The sequence below is a fragment of the Coregonus clupeaformis genome, chromosome 31 (genome assembly GCF_020615455.1).
Source record: "Coregonus clupeaformis isolate EN_2021a chromosome 31, ASM2061545v1, whole genome shotgun sequence".
Lineage (NCBI taxonomy): Eukaryota > Metazoa > Chordata > Actinopteri > Salmoniformes > Salmonidae > Coregonus > Coregonus clupeaformis.
Genome location: NC_059222.1, coordinates 14,238,495 through 14,257,088, shown reverse-complemented (window position 1 = coordinate 14,257,088; position 18,594 = coordinate 14,238,495). Strand labels below are relative to the sequence as shown.

General features: G+C 45.1%; 1 protein-coding gene across 2 annotated transcripts in view; it reads left to right on the top strand.

Annotated features, from left to right (window-relative positions):
- wnk4a (WNK lysine deficient protein kinase 4a) overlaps positions 1-18,594 on the top strand; it is a 76,859-nt gene that overhangs the window by 27,178 nt on the left and 31,087 nt on the right. For both annotated transcript variants that reach the window (XM_045209789.1, XM_045209790.1), the window contains 3 exons: positions 16,831-17,003; positions 17,319-17,539; positions 17,880-18,037. In XM_045209789.1, coding sequence (XP_045065724.1) covers positions 16,831-17,003; positions 17,319-17,539; positions 17,880-18,037 — 552 coding nt within the window. The remainder of the gene's footprint in view (positions 1-16,830; positions 17,004-17,318; positions 17,540-17,879; positions 18,038-18,594) is intronic.

Sequence of the window (18,594 nt, the reverse complement as noted above, 5' to 3'; positions counted from 1 at the left end):
TTCAGATAGTTATTTTTGACCACCTGTGAGAGTAAATGTCATTCCTGTTCATCATCTTAAGTTTTTACACTGCAAATGTAAATTTTCCTTGAATATTTTTGCACATTAGATATTTTAATATAACATTAATAACATTATTATTGACCTATTTTAACAACGTGGTAACTATCCCAACAAGCCTCATTATAGTTACAAACGTGTCAGTGTTCAACCTTAACATGTGATAACAATACAACAGAACAGATTAACTGGAAATATATTTACTCTCACGGGTGGCCAAAAATAACTGTATGAAAGCCACACCCCTGCTAAGCCACTCCTCCAGTCTTCTGATCTGACGCGCTGGGTCATATCTCAATAACCCAGCATAAATACCCCAGCATCAACAACCAAACCTTGCTCTTTTTAAAGAAAGCAACCCAACTAGAGTGTGGAAAGCTGGACAACTGGACATCTAAACAAATGTTGCCCAAAGTCAAATATATCAAATTCATGTTGACACAATGCTAGTAGTTATTGCCACTATCTCATTGGATGGCCACGTCATTGAATAGAGTTGAATCCCCAGGTATCAAGGTATCCAGTGTTGGTCTATTATTCATTCAGGTGGTTGGCTTCCTTCCTGTGACTCTGAAGGGCACTATGAAGGGCTCTCCTCCTGCTTGCATACCATCACGTTGTTAACTATATCCTGTAGTCCTGGTTGGCACCGGACAATACAGTGTTGTCCTCTCTCTGTAACATTACCCCTTAGTAAAAGTGGTAAACAGAACAAAGGTTCTGTCCCAAATGGCACCCTATTCCCTAGGTAGTGCATTACTTTTGACCAGGGCCTCGGTCAAAAGTAGTGCACTATGTAGGGAATAGAGTGCCATTTGGGATGCAACCATACAGATCTTAATTTAATCACCCTGTTGCATTAGAACTTTCCTGCAATGCAGGAAATGTTAAACTTGAAGTGTATTTGAGGTTTAAAAATGCTTCTGAAGTATGACATTTCCACTTTGAAATTTCAGACTTGATTTTCCCTTACAAAGAATGTATCAACCCCTGCAAAAATGTCAATTAATTATAATCCACATTTCCAGTTGATGCAGGATTATTTTCCTGCTGTAGCAAACTGGCTCAAATTAATATCCTACATCTGTACGGTAGAGTACCACACATCTCCTTGACTGTGGAATATGGACATTTCCACATGTGGAAGGCGAATTACCTGCACTAAAGATTGCCAGACACCATGGTTCTAAAACTTATTCTAAGACTATTTCTCGGTCCCTCACAAATATTGTACATCCATACCATCTTGTTCTTAAAATGTACCCAGTAGATAATATATATTTTTTAAATATTTGATTCAGAGGAGGCTGGTGGGAGGGGCTATAGGAGGACTAGCTTATTGTAATGGCTGGAATGGAATGAATACATTTACCAGTCGCTCTTTTCCAGAGCGGCGTACATGAGCAATTAGGGTCAAGTACCGTGCTCAAGGGCACATCGACAGATCTTTTACCTTGTCGACTCAGGGATTCGTGCCAGCAATATTTCAGTTAATGGACCAACTCTCTAACCCCTAGGCTACCTGCCGCCCTAAATGGAATGGGGTCAAACAGATTTAACATATGGAAACCACATGTTTGACTCTGTTCCATTAATGCCATTCCAGCTATTACAGTGAGCCCATACTCCTATATCTCCTCCTACCAGCCTCCTCTGATTTGATTACAGGGTACTACTTGCAGTAAACCTGGTATCATTCATGCTTAGTAGGGCATCTTTGTGTACACACAGTGTTCTTTGCTTGTTTGCAATATGATAAATGTAATGCCTCTTGCTAATCTAATGGGCACTATTAATGGGGAGTACAACATTAGACATTACACTGTTTTGTGGAAAAAGCAACTGAGTGGCCTGATTTTTGGGCTATGCTGTGTCCTGTGTCTGTTATTCAGCCCTCTGTAATCACTGGGATATACCTTGCTCACATTATATATGAACAGAGAATGGATCCAGTATACCAGGCAAAACACTCACTACTTAGGGAAGTAATGGCTCAGTGTTGTTGGTGTCATGCAGGAGACTGAGGGTGCATCCCAAATGGCACCCTATTACCTACATAGTGCCCTATATAGGGTGCCATTTGAGACGGGCCCACTGTTACCTGGCCAGTGCCATGCAGGAGACTCCTTTAAGCCCAGTTTAAGAGCTCTGTGTACCTCCCAGGCCCTTTACGACTGGTGTAAGACATACAGTGGGGAGAACAAGTATTTGGTACACTGCCGATTTTGCAGGTTTTCCTACTTACAAAGCATGTAGAGGTCTGTAATTGTTTATCATAGGTACACTTCAACTGTGAGAGACGGAATCTAAAACAAAAATCCATAAAATCACATTGTATGATTTTTAAGTAATTAATTTGCATTTTATTGCATGACATAAGTATTTGATACATCAGAAAAGCAGAACTTAATATTTGGTACAGAAACCTTTGTTTGCAATTACAGAGATCATACGTTTCCTGTAGGTCTTGACCAGGTTTGCACACACTGCAGCAGGGATTTTGGCCCACTCCTCCATACAGACCTTCTCCAGATCCTTCAGGTTTTGGGGCTGTCGCTGGGCAATACAGACTTTCAGCTCCCTCCAAAGATTTTCTATTGGGTTCAGGTCTGGAGACTGGCTAGGCCACTCCAGGACCTTGAGATGCTTCTTACGGAGCCACTCCTTAGTTGCCCTGGCTGTGTGTTTCGGGTCGTTGTCATGCTGGAAGAACCAGCCGCGACCCATCTTCAATGCTCTTACTGAGGGAAGGAGGTTGTTGGCCAAGATCTTGCGATACATGGCCCCATCCATCCTCCCCTCAATACGGTGCAGTCTTGTCCCCTTTGCAGAAAAGCATCCCCAAAGAATGATGTTTCCACCTCCATGCTTCACGGTTGGGATGGTGTTCTTGGGGTTGTACACATCCTTCTTCTTCCTCCAAACACGGCGAGTGGAGTTTAGACCAAAAAGCTATTTTTGTCTCATCAGACCACATGACCTTCTCCCATTCCTCCTCTGGATCATCTAGATGGTCATTGGCAAACTTCAGACGGGCCTGGACATGCGCTGGCTTGAGCAGGGGGACCTTGCGTGCGCTGCAGGATTTTAATCCATGACGGCGTAGTGTGTTACTAATGGTTTTCTTTGAGACTGTGGTCCCAGCTCTCTTCAGGTCATTGACCAGGTCCTGCCGTGTAGTTCTGGGCTGATCCCTCACCTTCCTCATGATCATTGATGCCCCACGAGGTGAGATCTTGCATGGAGCCCCAGACCGAGGGTGATTGACCGTCATCTTGAACTTCTTCCATTTTCTAATAATTGCGCCAACAGTTGTTGCCTTCTCACCAAGCTGCTTGCCTATTGTCCTGTAGCCCATCCCAGCCTTGTGCAGGTCTACAATTTTATCCCTGATGTCCTTACACAGCTCTCTGGTCTTGGCCATTGTGGAGAGGTTGGAGTCTGTTTGATTGAGTGTGTGGACAGGTGTCTTTTATACAGGTAACGAGTTCAAACAGGTGCAGTTAATACAGTTAATGAGTGGAGAACAGGAGGGCTTCTTAAAGAAAAACTAACAGGTCTGTGAGAGCCGGAATTCTTACTGGTTGGTACAGTGGGGAAAAAAAGTATTTAGTCAGCCACCAATTGTGCAAGTTCTCCCACTTAAAAAGATGAGAGAGGCCTGTAATTTTCATCATAGGTACACGTCAACTATGACAGACAAAATGAGAAAAATAAATCCAGAAAATCACATTGTAGGATTTTTAATGAATTTATTTGCAAATTATGGTGGAAAATAAGTATTTGGTAAATAACAAAAGTTTCTCAATACTTTGTTATATACCCTTTGTTGGCAATGACACAGGTCAAACGTTTTCTGTAAGTCTTCACAAGGTTTTCACACACTGTTGCTGGTAGTTTGGCCCATTCCACCATGCAGAACTCCTCTAGAGCAGTGATGTTTTGGGGCTGTCGCTGGGCAACACGGACTTTCAACTCCCTCCAAAGATTTTCTATGGGGTTGAGATCTGGAGACTGGCTAGGCCACTCCAGGACCTTGAAATGCTTCTTACGAAGCCACTCCTTCGTTGCCCGGGCGGTGTGTTTGGGATCATTGTCATGCTGAAAGACCCAGCCACGTTTCATCTTCAATGCCCTTGCTGATGGAAGGAGGTTTTCACTCAAAATCTCACGATACATGGCCCCATTCATTCTTTCCTTTACACGGATCAGTCGTCCTGGTCCCTTTGCAGAAAAACAGCCCCAAAGCAGGATGTTTCCACCCCCATGCTTCACAGTAGGTATGGTGTTCTTTGGATGCAACTCAGCATTCTTTGTCCTCCAAACACGACGAGTTGAGTTTTTACCAAAAAGTTATATTTCGGTTTCATCTGACCATATGACATTCTCCCAATCCTCTTCTGGATCATCCAAATGCACTCTAGCAAACTTCAGACGGGCCTGGACATGTACTGGCTTAAGCAGGGGGACACGTCTGGCACTGCAGGATTTGAGTCCCTGGCGGCGTAGTGTGTTACTGATGGTAGGCTTTGTTACTTTGGTCCCAGCTCTCTGCAGGTCATTCACTAGGTCCCCCCGTGTGGTTCTGGATTTTTGCTCACTGTTCTTGTGATCATTTTGACCCCACGGGGTGAGATCTTACGTGGAGCCCCAGATCGAGGGAGATTATCAGTGGTCTTGTATGTATTCCATTTCCTAATAATTGCTCCCACAATTGATTTCTTCAAACCAAACTGCTTACCTATTGCAGATTCAGTCTTCCCAGCCTGGTGCAGGTCTACAATTTTGTTTCTGGTGTCCTTTGACAGCTCTTTGGTCTTGGCCATAGTGGAGTTTGGAGTGTGACTGTTTGAGGTTGTGGACAGGTGTCTTTTATACTGATAACAAGTTCAAACAGGTGCCATTAATACAGGTAACGAGTGGAGGACAGAGGAGCCTCTTAAAGAAGAAGTTACAGGTCTGTGAGAGCCAGAAATCTTGCTTGTTTGTAGGTGACCAAATACTTATTTTCCACCATAATTTGCAAATAAATTCATTAAAAATCCTACAAAGTGATTTTCTGTATTTTTTTTCCTGTCACGATCGTCGTATACAGAGGACCAATGCGCAGCGTTATTTGCGAACATGCTTTTATTATTGATACACGAACAAAATAACAAAAACGATACGTGACGTCCAAAGGTGCAAACCACAAACCTACAACAGGAACAAGATCCCACAAACACTGTGGAAAAACAGACTGTTTAAATATGGTTCCCAATCAGAGACAACCAGCAACAGCTGACACTCGTTGCCTCTGATTGAGAACCACTCTGGCCAACATAGAAACACAATACAAGAACTATACCCTAGAAACACAAAACTAGAACAACATAAAGAACACTCACACCCTGGCTCAACATACAAGCGTCCCCAGAGCCAGGGCGTGACAGTACCCCCCCAAAGGCGCGGACTCCGACCGCGCCAACAGAACACCACAGGGGAGGGACCGGGTGGGCACTCCGCCTTGGCGGCGGATCCGGCTCTGGGCATGATCCCCACTCCCTCTCTAACCCCCCACAGTACCCCTGGTCCGGTCTGGCCCTGCTGGCCGGAGCTGGACTGAACACTGGTGGAGCGGATTGCTCTAGCTCCGGCGTGGAGCAGCTGACCGGTACCGGACCAGGCAAGGGCTGTGCCGGACTGACGACGCACACCACTGACTTGGTGTGGGGAGCAGGAACAGGCCGAGCCGGGCTGGCGACGTGCACCATAGGCTTGGTGCGGGGAGCAGGAGCGGGCCGGACCGGGCTGACGAAGCGCACCACTGACTTGGTGCGGAGAGCAGGAATGGACCGGGCCTGGCTGGCGACGCGCACCACTGACTTGGTGCGGGGAGCAGGAACAGGCCGGGCCGGGCTGGCGACGCGCACCATAGGCTTGGTGCGGGGAGCAGGAACATGCCGGACCGGGCTGGCGACGCGCACCATAGGCTTGGTGCGGGGAGCAGGAACAGGCCGGGCCGGGCTGGCGACGCGCACCATAGGCTTGGTGCGGGGAGCAGGAACAGGCCGGGCCGGGCTGGTGACGCGCACCATAGGCTTGGTGCGGGGAGCAGGAACAGGCCGGGCTGGCGACGCGCACCATAGGCTTGGTGCGGGGAGAAGGAACAGGCCGGGCCGGGCTGGCGACGCGCACCATAGGCTTGGTGCGGGGAGCAGGAACAGGCCGGACTGGGTTGGCGACGCGCACCACAGGCTCGGTGCGAGGGACAGGAACAGGCCGGACCGTACTGGGGACACACACCACTGGCCCTACGCGGGGATCAGGAACGGGCCGGACCGGACTGGTAACACACCCCAGTACCTCTCGCCGTGCCTCTACACTTTCCTTCCCCTTTGTGACCAGCGGCCCCCGTAACCTGGCGGCCTCCTCTGCCAACCGGCTGGACCGCTCTATTGCGGCCTCCTGCTGCCCCGTCGTCCACGGCGTGAGCCCCCCCCTAAAAATTTTCTGGGTGTCTCTCCTCCCCGTGGACCAGGCCTCCCTATCTCTCGCCAGACTCTCACCCCACTGCTCCAAAGTCCAACCTCTCTGCTCTTCACTTGGCTTGGCCCAGTCGAGACTCTTCCTCCACTGCTCCCAAGTCCACCCTCTCTGCTCTTCACTTGGCTTGGCCCAGTCGAGACTCTTCCTCCACTGCTCCCAAGTCCAACCTCTCTGCTCTTCACTTGGCTTGACCCAGTCGAGGTTGCAACGGAGATCCGCTAGAGATTCCCCTGGCGATGGCTCCTGGACACGCTACTTGGTCCAGTTTTGGTGGGATCTTCTGTCACGATCGTCGTATACAGAGGACCAATGCGCAGCGTTATTTGCGAACATGCTTTTATTATTGATACACGAACAAAATAACAAAAACGATACGTGACGTCCAAAGGTGCAAACCACAAACCTACAACAGGAACAAGATCCCACAAACACTGTGGAAAAACAGACTGTTTAAATATGGTTCCCAATCAGAGACAACCAGCAACAGCTGACACTCGTTGCCTCTGATTGAGAACCACTCTGGCCAACATAGAAACACAATACAAGAACTATACCCTAGAAACACAAAACTAGAACAACATAAAGAACACTCACACCCTGGCTCAACATACAAGCGTCCCCAGAGCCAGGGCGTGACATTTCCTCAATTTGTCTGTCATAGTTGACGTGTACATATGATGAGAATTACAGGCCTCTCTCATCTTTTTAAGTGGGAGAACTTGCACAATTGGTGGCTGACTAAATACTTTTTTCCCCCACTGTAGGTGATCAAATACTTATGTCATGCAATAAAATGCAAATTAATTACTTAAAAATCATACAATGTGATTTTCTGGATTTTGTTTTAGATTCCGTCTCTCACAGTTGAAGTGTACCTATGATAAAAATTACAGACCTCTACATGCTTTGTAAGTAGGAAAACCTGCAAAATCGGCAGTGTATCAAATACTTGTTCTCCCCGCTGTAACTGTGAAGGAACATGACAGCCTATTAAGTTTTCTGCTCCGATACACTGAACACGTTTGGGTTGAAAAAACAACAAAACCTGTGTTGTGTACCTAGCTCCAGAGGTGTAAGAAACCTCACATAACACGTAACTTGTTTATTACATTCTGACACATTAGCCTCGTGAAATTCGGTCTCTCAAGCCAGTGGAAATAGGCTACTAACAGTCAGTGGTACACATACACAGTATTTTCGAGGATGTTAAAATAATTATATTTGCTAAAATGTTCCTCCTATCTATCTATGCTTGCCTGCCTGCCTGCCTGCCTGCCTGCCTGCCTGCCTGCCTGCCTGCCTAAAAACAAGGCAGTAGCAGCAATGTTAACATTTTTACTGTATGATCTATTTCAGTCAGGGTCAAGCAGGGTCAAAATGAATAGAGAATTAGAGAAAGTTCACTCAGCAAGCAGTAATAGAAACCTGCTGTATTTTTGGCCAATAAAACCTAGATGAATTACCTTTGGGACTTTAAAAGCTTCCTCTCCTTAGTGTTATCAGACTAGATGGAACGCAGAACGTCCTCTCCCTTTACTTCTATCAGAGATAGTAACCCTAAGGTCAGACAACGGTTGTGTCCCAAATGGCACCCTATTCCCTATTTAGTGCACTACTTTTGACTAGAGACCTATGGGGCAGGCCCTGGTCAAAAGTAGTACACTATATAGGGAATAGGGTTCCATTTTGGAGTGGTCATCAGGGCAGCATCAGCCCCACTCAAAACTAACCCAGGAGTATATTGAGACAGTAGACTTGAGGGATCCTTCCCACACTAGATACCTGTACATGGTTTCCACATCAGGATAGACATGACTAACTCCTGTACTTACTGCTTACTATTTATTTGAAGCATGACTTACATGAGTGGTCCTCTGTAGCTCAGCTGGTAGAGCACGGCGCTTGTAACGCCAAGGTAGTGGGTTCGATCCCCGGGACCACCCATACACAAAAATGTATGCACGCACGACTGTAAGTCGCTTTGGATAAAAGCGTCTGCTAAATGGCATATTATTATTATTATTATTATGAGACTTACTCCACAAACATCTTAGCAACTCTTGCCCCACAAAGAAATACGTTTTAATTCAACAGGATGATCAAATTAAGATCTGTATGTTTGCATCCCAAATGGCACCCTATTCCCTATATAGTGCATCACTTTTGACCGAGGCCCTGGTCAAAAGTAGTGACCTATCTAGGGAATGGGAGTTTCTGGCTTTGTCTTGAAGAATGAATGAATGGCTGTAAAAGATAATAGTGTTTTATGACACAATTCATTCTGTTCCAAGGACAGTCAGTCAGGCACAAGTGCAGTTTTTCCTTTCACACGCTAGCCTACTATTTAGTAAAACCTCCAAACCAGGCCAAACGTCCAGGTCAACTGTAGCCTAAATAGTTACCCTCTGGGACCCTTTTCCCTATTTAGTGTACTACTTTATAGGGAATAGGGTGTCATTTGGGATGCACATAAAGACAGAAATCTTGAATCTGGGTCCATTAGTCTTTTGCTTGTGTAGTTAATTGCTTTAGGCGCCACTAAAGCAGTCAGGTTTTCAGAGTGCTAGCCCGGTGAGAGAGAGGGCGGCCTGAAGCCGGATTTCTTATTCGATTAATGGCTAACCTCCCTACCCCCCTAACATCCCATCTCTTCCCCGCTACATTCAGAGAGCAAGTCAGGTTTTTCTTGGAAAGTGTACACTGGTACCTCAGTTCCTCACACTGCGCAGTCTGTCTCTCGGTGTGTATCCTGACCAGGGATATCAAAGGCATGTGAGCTCGGGTCAACCAGCTTCTCCTCTCCCTTTAGCCTCAATCCCCAGCGTGACATGTCAGACGTCACCTACCGTTCAAGATGGGTGCTAGTCAGAACAGAGGCCATTTAACCCCTACTGGTTAGGGTACTTTGTTGTTTCTGATGTTATCAACGTTGTGTATGAAATCTCTATCTGTATGGCTTACTGAAGGAGCCTCTGGAGAACATGTGGGAGTATGTATGACCTATACATATTGTAGTAATGGGATAAAGACACATAAAGTACTGCATTCATTCTAGACCAAACATGCCGTGATATTTCGATTGCTCTCTGTCTTCGTCTTCCTCTCTCTCACCCTCTCTTTCTCACTCTCTCTCTCTTCCTCTCTCTCCCTTGATGCTAACCTAATCTTCCATATACTGCACTCTCACACACACAGCATGGATATCACAGCAGTGCTGTTACAACATCTTTGTTTTGGGATTTTGGATGTTATATGAGGACAGTGTTATGTGATCTTTCTTTCCTGTCCTTTGAAGTAAGCCATAGAGTCTACGCCTCCTTTAGTGCTGGGTTGGCTGCCATCTGTCTCCCAGTTTGCATAATAGGGGTGCTGCTGGCAGCCAGGGTGTTCTTAATACCAACGGTCCAACCATCAACACTGCTTATGTAACTGTGGAGGGAGTTGGCACAGGGCCTTAATAGTCCCTGCAGCCCTTCCATCCATCTATCCAGACCCCAAGTCAACATACACACACCTCCCTCTCCTCCCTCATGTCAGTGGCTAAGAATACATATTCTCAGAGACACTGTATATAATAACGAGATGGTCTTGTCTCCGCAATAACAATTGGAGTTGTTGTCGCAAAGGCGGAAAGGCAGGCGGTCTGCTTATTAAGCCCAATAAGCCCATAGATGCGCATTGAATAATTCTCAATTTCCGCGTGGACAGATTGTGACGGGAGTAAACCCTCTCGCTTCGCCTCTTCTTCTCTGATATTTTCCAGCCAAACAAAGAGAGAGGAGACATTTAGCAACCCCAATTCAAATTTTACACCCCTGTAGTGCAACAACAATACCTTTGGGAGATGTGTAGGCCTACTGTATTCAGGATAGGAAATAAACCAGATCAACACTAGATTAGGTTAATGTTAAAATGTTATGCATTGTCATAGGCCATATAAATATGGCACAACAATTTAAATGATGTATTTGGTTATGTTGCATATCTTAAGGTGCAACATCTATGAGGTGTCTGTGTTTTGTCAGTGAGTTGATACAGCAGTGAGCAGCAGTGGAAAAACAGGATAAAGACCTTGTTGTATGATATCCACCCAAGTGGCATTCTCTGTCGGTGCTCTAATCTCTTTCTAGGAAATACCAGAGACCCCACTATACTATAGCATTCCAGACTAGCCAAGATTGCTCACTACTAAGTCAACATAGCATGTGTGATCACTTAATCACTTTTACTTCTAATTCACATTCTGGTATTCCCTATTATTCCTGACATTTTTTCTATGTGAGTAATAATAATAATATGAATACAGTTAATTTATAACACCGTTTTCATTAAAAAAACAATCCCAAAGTGCTACGTAATTAAACAATAGGAGTTAATTGGATACAGGTTTTGGATGAGTCAACATAATAATAATCAATCCGTAATCAGTGTCACGCCCTGGCTCTAGGGACTCTTTTATGTTGAGCCAGGGTGTGTAGAGTCTATGTTTTGTGCTCTTTGTTTTCCATTCTAGGTCTTGTATTTCTATGTTGGCCAGAGTGGTTCCCAATCAGAGGCAACGAGTGTCAGCTGTTGCTGGTTGTCTCTGATTGGGAACCATATTTAAACAGTCCGTTTTCCCTCAGTGTTTGTGGGATCTTGTTCCGTGTTTCCTGTGTAGGTTTGTATTCGCACTTTTGGACGTCACGTATCGTTTTTGTTGTTTTGTTCGTGTAAACATTTAAATAAATATAAGTATGTTTGCATTCAATGCTGCGCATTGGTCCTCTGTTCCCGACGATCGTGACAGAAGATCCCACCAAAACTGGACCAAGCAGCGTGTCCAGGAGCCATCGCCAGGGGAATCGCTAGCGGATCTCCGTGGCAACCTCGACTGGGTCAAGCCTAGTGAAGAGCAGAGAGGGTGGACTTGGGAGCAGTGGAGGAAGAGTCTCGACTGGGTCAAGCCATGTGAGGAGGAGAGAGGCTGGAGTTGGAAGCAGAAGAGCGAGAGTTGGGCGAGAACTATAGAGGCCTGGCCCACTGGGAGGAGAGACCCCCAGAAATTTTTTAGGGGGGGGCTCACGCCGTGGACGACGGGGCAGCAGGAGGCCGCGATGGAGCGGTCCAGCGGGTTTGCAGAGGAGGCCGCCAGGTTAAGGGGGCCACTGGTCACAGAGGAGAGGGAAAGTGTGGAGGCACGGCGAGAGGTACTGGGGTGTGTTACCAGTCCGGTCCGGCCCGTTCCTGATCCCTGCATAGGGCCAGTGGTGTGTGTCCCCAGTACGGTCCGGCCTGTTCCTGTTCCTCGCATCGAGCCTGTGGTGCGTGTCGTCAGCCCGGCCCGGCCTGTTCCTGCTCCCCACACCAAGCCAGTGGTGTGCGTCGTCAGTCCGACACGGCCCGTGCCTGTTCCACCGGTGCCTGGTCCGGTACCGGTCAGCTGCTCCACGTTGGAGCTAGAGCAATCCGCTCCACCAGTGTTCAGTCCAGCTCCGGCCAGCAGGGCCAGACCGGACCAGGGGTACTGTGGGGGGTTAGAGAGGGAGTGGGGATCATGCCCAGAGCCGGATCCGCCGCCAAGGCGGAGTGCCCACCCGGTCCCTCCCCTGTGGTGTTCTGTTGGCGCGGTCGGAGTCCGCGCCTTTGGGGGGGGGGTACTGTCACGCCCTGGCTCTAGGGACTCTTTTATGTTGAGCCAGGGTGTGTAGAGTCTATGTTTTGTGCTCTTTTTTTTCCATTCTAGGTCTTGTATTTCTATGTTGGCCAGAGTGGTTCCCAATCAGAGGCAACGAGTGTCAGCTGTTGCTGGTTGTCTCTGATTGGGAACCATATTTAAACAGTCTGTTTTCCCTCAGTGTTTGTGGGATCTTGTTCCGTGTTTCCTGTGTAGGTTTGTGTTCGCACTTTTGGACGTCACGTATCGTTTTTGTTGTTTTGTTCGTGTAAACATTTAAATAAATATAAGTATGTTTGCATTCAACGCTGCGCATTGGTCCTCTGTTCCCGACGATCGTGACAATCAGGCACGTTACAGAATGCGTTTGGAAGCTAGCAGCACATTTCTGCAGGCTCTTGCATGCTTTAGTTCAGGAATGCCTGAATAAGACATTGGCTCTTCCAGGAAAGCTTCTGAAGTTTCCTAAATCTCTGTATTCTTTATTTTAATGTGTTGTGCTTGCCATGTGGTATAGTGAGTGAGCTCTCTAGTAAACACAGTTGTTTAAGGAGCTGTCAGGGCATCCAAGTGGATAGGCTGTTAGCCATGAGGCTAAATGCACGTACACACCACAATGGGCTGTACTGCAGAGTGGTCTTCAAGATAAACAGGCCAGTCAGGTTGTCAGTCTTCAATCAACAGGAGATACATGGCCCTCTGCTCTGGGGTTCTGATTAAACACACGTGTCCTAACACAGATACACAGATGTATGCGCACACAAGCGAAGGCGCATGTACACAGACTTATGCAGCTGCAACTTAATGACAGTCTGTACCATGCAGTGGGTCTCATCTGTATGAAAACAGAGGCAGGGGAAGCACCCAATCAGATCAGTGGGATCATTATTTAATCTGATCACAGTTTACTCAGAATTTACCTTCAAGGACACTGTCTCCCATCAATTACTGTAATCCTAGAAAGTATCACCTGTAGTCGCATCATACTCCTGTCACTGTTATACCAATTCTCCACATAGATACATACAAAATAATTGGTCAAAAGTCCTATGTGGTCTGTGTTGAAAACAGAGGCACCATGTTGGAATCGATGTTCTAGTTTAATTAGTGTTTGGCAGTTGATGGACGTCGGTCGGTGTGGGAACAGGGACAGCTTTTTTGGGGCACCCCTTGCGTGCCTTGCTCTCTGAGATTCTGAGATAGTGTGCTCCCAGTGTTGATAGGGTGTGCGTCCCAAATGGCACCCTATTTCATATATAGTGCACTACCTTTGACCAGGGCCTTGGTTAAAAGTAGTGCACTATAAAGGGAATAAGGTGCCATTTGGGAGGCAGACAGGACCTGGTAACATGAGTGGCAGCCCCCTTCTCTAAAGGGGAGGGAGGAGTCGTGGTCAGTCAATTGTAAACATAAACATACCGTCAGTGTTTTTCCCAGAACAGCCTCAATGCAGGATTCATGGTTGTAGAAGTCTAGAGGTCTCTCAAGGGTTTTCCAAACAGCTATCCACCCACTGCAGCCTCCCGGCAGCACTACTTCACTAGAGACTCAATCAAACCATTCATACACCTTTAAAATGAAGTGCTTTGTAACACTAAAACTAGTGGCAACTGAGCTGCCACCACCTTAAAGGAGACAAAACCTTAACTTTGCTGGAGTATTTATTGAAACACGTGGTTGTCAGGGTATTGGGACAGATTTAAGATGTATTCAAACATTCAACCTGAGGTGTTCTGAAATATGACATGTTGTGTTGTAACACCACATAATCAAGAGTTGTGCAACACCTTGCCAGAGACTGGGAGCACTAACCTGGAAAAGGTTGAAAACACTATCATGGTTTTGAGAGTCCTGTCTAGTGCAGAATTAGATCCCTTTTTCTGCAGTTTCCAAATACTGTAAGTGGGAGTCCCCCCTCTTATTATATATTCCCTGCTCTTATATGGTGTACTGATAAACTCCTCATCGGTAATTCCAAAAGGTCAAACGTACAGTAAGTATTATGTTCAAACAAAGCACACAAAAATACAAAAGTTGGTCCAGGATAATAATTAATGAGTACAACATTACTTTTTCAAGACATGATTGAAGCTTCAAAAGGTGTATTTTATTTGCAAATTATCAAATGACAAAACATGAAAATGTGTATATTGATAAAGTAAGACAGTTCAGAAATCTGTAAAATATTTATCATATTATTCCTCAAATTCAACTGATATGGCATTATATTTAATGTCCATTAAAAAAAAAATCTGCCAATGACTGCTAATGTTAGCAGTAGCACACATACAAAACTTGTACAAAAGTTCAGCCTAGGGCTCAATGCGATCCATCGTTCATCCATTATGCTAATGTTTCTGACCCGAGTGTTTATATTCAGATGATGGTGAATGGCATGGAAGGTTGTTCAGATGAATTGAATCACAATACAGTTGAGTTAGATGATATGATTGACAGTTGACCGTTCAGTTGGCATTAGTCTTCATTGGCTTTAGTTAGGATTGGCCAGCCAGTGGATAGAATAAGTGATTAAGCTATGCAAATATAGCAACAACATAACAATATTAATGTCAAAAGTGGGATGCAATAACATGTGTTGTGGTAGGCCAAAGCTAGAGCAGGCTAAAATGTCAGTGGCTATGTAGTGTAGCATGTAGGGTATAGATCAAAGAGTAGATCAAACTCAAATCTAGTAGGCAAACAAGCCAGCAGTATTAACTAAAAAGCAGGCCTTAATTTGCATAAAACACAAGTGCACGAAAGGTGCAAACAATGACGTGTCAATTAACAACTTCATGTAGCATCAAGAAAACTAATCAATTAATCAAAAGGACTGTTTTACTTGGACTATTAGCATTAGCAGCCGAAATGCTACACAAAACAAATGTTCTTATTGAGTGAATTCCTTTTCGGTTTCTTTCTTCAATGTGATAACATTGTATACTCACGTTTTCATTGACACATACTTCTTAGATTTTTTTTGGACAGTTCATCTGAGCATTTGGTGTGTTCTCACCTGTCTGAGTTCGTGAAGGATTCGAATACAGAGGCGCCCGCAAACTTGCCTGTTTTTATACTTGACCATAGAGTTTGCTGGAGGGCACACCTGCCACAAATGCCGTCTCTCCACCTCCAGACTGGGGGAATTCTGAACAGTACGTCAGCACAATGTTTGAAGTTCACATTTTGCCTTTAATCTAAACATTTGGCTTCTGATATGTTAAGTTCCTCACATGGTGTGTGGTTGAGTGGGTAAAATTCCAAATACATTTCCGTCTTCCGCCTGTCCAACTTTAACTCCTTCTCTGTCTCCTTCTGTTTCTAATCTGTCTAAGTCCATGTTAAGTCTAATTATCTGAAGTCTGAATGTGCTCAGCATAACAAAGGTGGTTCACCACAACAGTTTAGCCCTGAAGACTGGCTGAGTGGACTAAGGCAGTGTGTTGACAAGCAGGACACCTGGGTTCAGGGAGGCAGGGAGCCTAGCGGTTAAGAGTGTTGGGCCAGTAACAGACAGGTTGCTGGTTTGAATCCCAGAGCCGACCAGGTGAAAAATGTGACCCTGAGCAATGCCCTAATCGCTCTGGATGAGAGCATCTGCTAAATTACTAAAATGTTCACATCCACCTTCTCACATGAATACCAGTGATGAAGGCCCACCTCATGTTACCTCTGCTATAACCTACATAGTCCTAAGCATTTTGATTGTAACATTATTTATAATATCACAAAGTTGCCTGGCAGCTGTAGCTTATAATTAGTGCCAAAGTCTGCTCTAAGAACATTATTCAATTCCCAGTGTTTTCTTAAAAATATTGACTGAAAATTAAATCATTATTTATAATCAATCAATATTTATGCTATAAACCATTTGCAATTTAAAACCATTTGATTATATGAGAGACACGGACTGCTAAAACATTATTTTTGTGTTTTGTTGCTGTCTTTTAAATGCACTGAAACACCAAAAAGTACTTCCATTCTGTTTTGAAATACATTCAGTGTATCATTACATTGGGTTTACATTCAAACACCCTCCAAAAACATCAGATCTCAGCTTAGGTGCACTACTTTTCATGGTTTCAGTACACAATGATGGTGTTTTGAGTCTTTCTATTTTAACAGTGTACCACAAAAATGGCTTTATTCACCCACCTACCCACCGTGATTACACTGGATTTGGTTCAATTTCTCACAGCTTTTGGAAACCTCCTTTTAAAATGTGTAGAAATCACAGTTCAAGTTTCTATGGAAAAATATGATTGTAACACTGGAATCTGGTTCAGCAAGATGAACGACCAACTTGGGGTTTTTCACAGAAAAGCGTATTAGTGCGGTAAAATAACTCTGTCAGTGGTTCTGTTTTTTCTCTTCATTTAGAACACACACATTTTCATATTTTTCAACACAGCTTGATAAGCTTATTAATTCTGTATTGAGTCTTGATAATAAACTATAGTCACAAAGTCAGGCCTGAGGGATGGGGTGTGTTGTGTTTGTTCCCTGCAATATGCTCTGCCAATAGAATGGAATTCTGACTGTGTATGTAATCATTCTAGAATATACCTATGTTTTGTTCCGTGCAGACGCGTAAGCTGACCAAAGTGGAGCGGCAGAGGTTCAGCGAGGAGGTTGAGATGCTGAAGGGTCTGCAGCACCCAAACATCGTCCGCTTCTATGACTCCTGGAAGGACAACTCCAAGGGCCTCAAGTGCATCCTTCTGGTCACCGAGCTCATGACTTCAGGCACCCTCAAAACGTGAGCTTGTCCTTCCTGCCCCAACCTGGCCCCAATCCTCGTTGTAGTAGAGGAGACTGTTGTGCCTGTTTTGCCACATTTCCTCTACACATTCCTCCTTAGAAATTCATAGCATTTTAATATTTTCTATCTTTTATCATGATCATAGAATCTTCATATAAAACAAGGATTGATAAAATAGTTTTCCATGTAAACTCAAAGATGGGTTCCTGATAGTCCTCTCTGGTCTGGCCTGTACTGTAGGTAATGAAGGAGAACAGTTAGTATATGAACCTCTTTAGATGACGCATCCTAATAGACTGTGTTTACCTGCAGGTACCTGAAGAGGTTCAAGGAGATGAAGCTGAAGCTGCTGCAGCGCTGGAGCCGTCAGATCCTGAAGGGGCTCCACTTCCTCCACACCCGCACCCCTCCCATCATCCACAGGGACCTCAAGTGTGACAACATCTTCATCACCGGCCCCACCGGCTCCGTCAAGATAGGAGACCTGGGCCTGGCCACACTCAAAAGGGCCTCCTTCGCTAAAAGTGTCATTGGTGATCCTATAATTTAATTTAGTTCAATATGTAATTCTATGTTGGTGAGTGTTTAAGGTCTGTTGTTGTCGCTATGGGGTTCACCCAACTGGGGTCATCTAGTTTTAGGGATTCATTTCAAGTTTTAGTTTTTTCAAGTTTAGGGCCATTGCCTTTGAGTGCCCTTTCTATATATTCATTATTAGATCACTCTGCCACAGATTCCAACCCTATGATGCATGTCCTGTGTAGTCAAATGTCTGTCCCCTACAGAAGATTTGTTTGTGTAAATCTGTTTGTCGGTGTGTGTGTGTATGTGTTCTTGTGACTGGTATTTACTTGTCTCTCTCCTCTCCTCCAGGTACCCCAGAGTTCATGGCTCCAGAGATGTATGAAGAGAAGTATGATGAGGCTGTGGATGTGTATGCCTTTGGGATGTGTATCCTGGAGATGGCCACCTCAGAGTACCCCTACTCTGAGTGCCAGAATGCAGCGCAGATCTACCGTAAAGTCACCAGCGTAAGTGGGAATATATGCAATTAGGCAGACCCTTTTATCCAAAGCGACTTACAGTAAGTAGTGCATGTACACATTTTCGTATGGGTGGCCCCTGCGGGAATCAAACTTAAAACCCCAGTGTTGCAAATGCAAACGCCATGCTCTACCAACTGAGCCACACAGGACCATAATCCCACACAGAGTGGGACTCTCCTCTCTCTATGCAGTGTTCTTCAATAGCGTAATTGTACACACATGTTTGCTTTCCTCCCCTTGCACAATGGAAGAGACAAAATAACCTTCTGGATGTCCTGCAGATGTAGGATCTTAATTTGGCCTGTATTGTCGCAGCCAAATAATCCTTCAGCAACAGGATTTGAACGTTTAGTCCATAATGTTGCTTGATCGGTGGTTAGGCTATTACCTGGTCAAAATGAGGTTACATGAAAAGTGGAATACTGTTCATTTAACCGTGTGTTGGTGTAGGTTTTCAGTTAATTTATGTAAATCACAAAGCTCATCTGCATTTCCTGCAGCGCAGAACAATTTGCAGGAACAAAATAGTGATCAAATGAAGA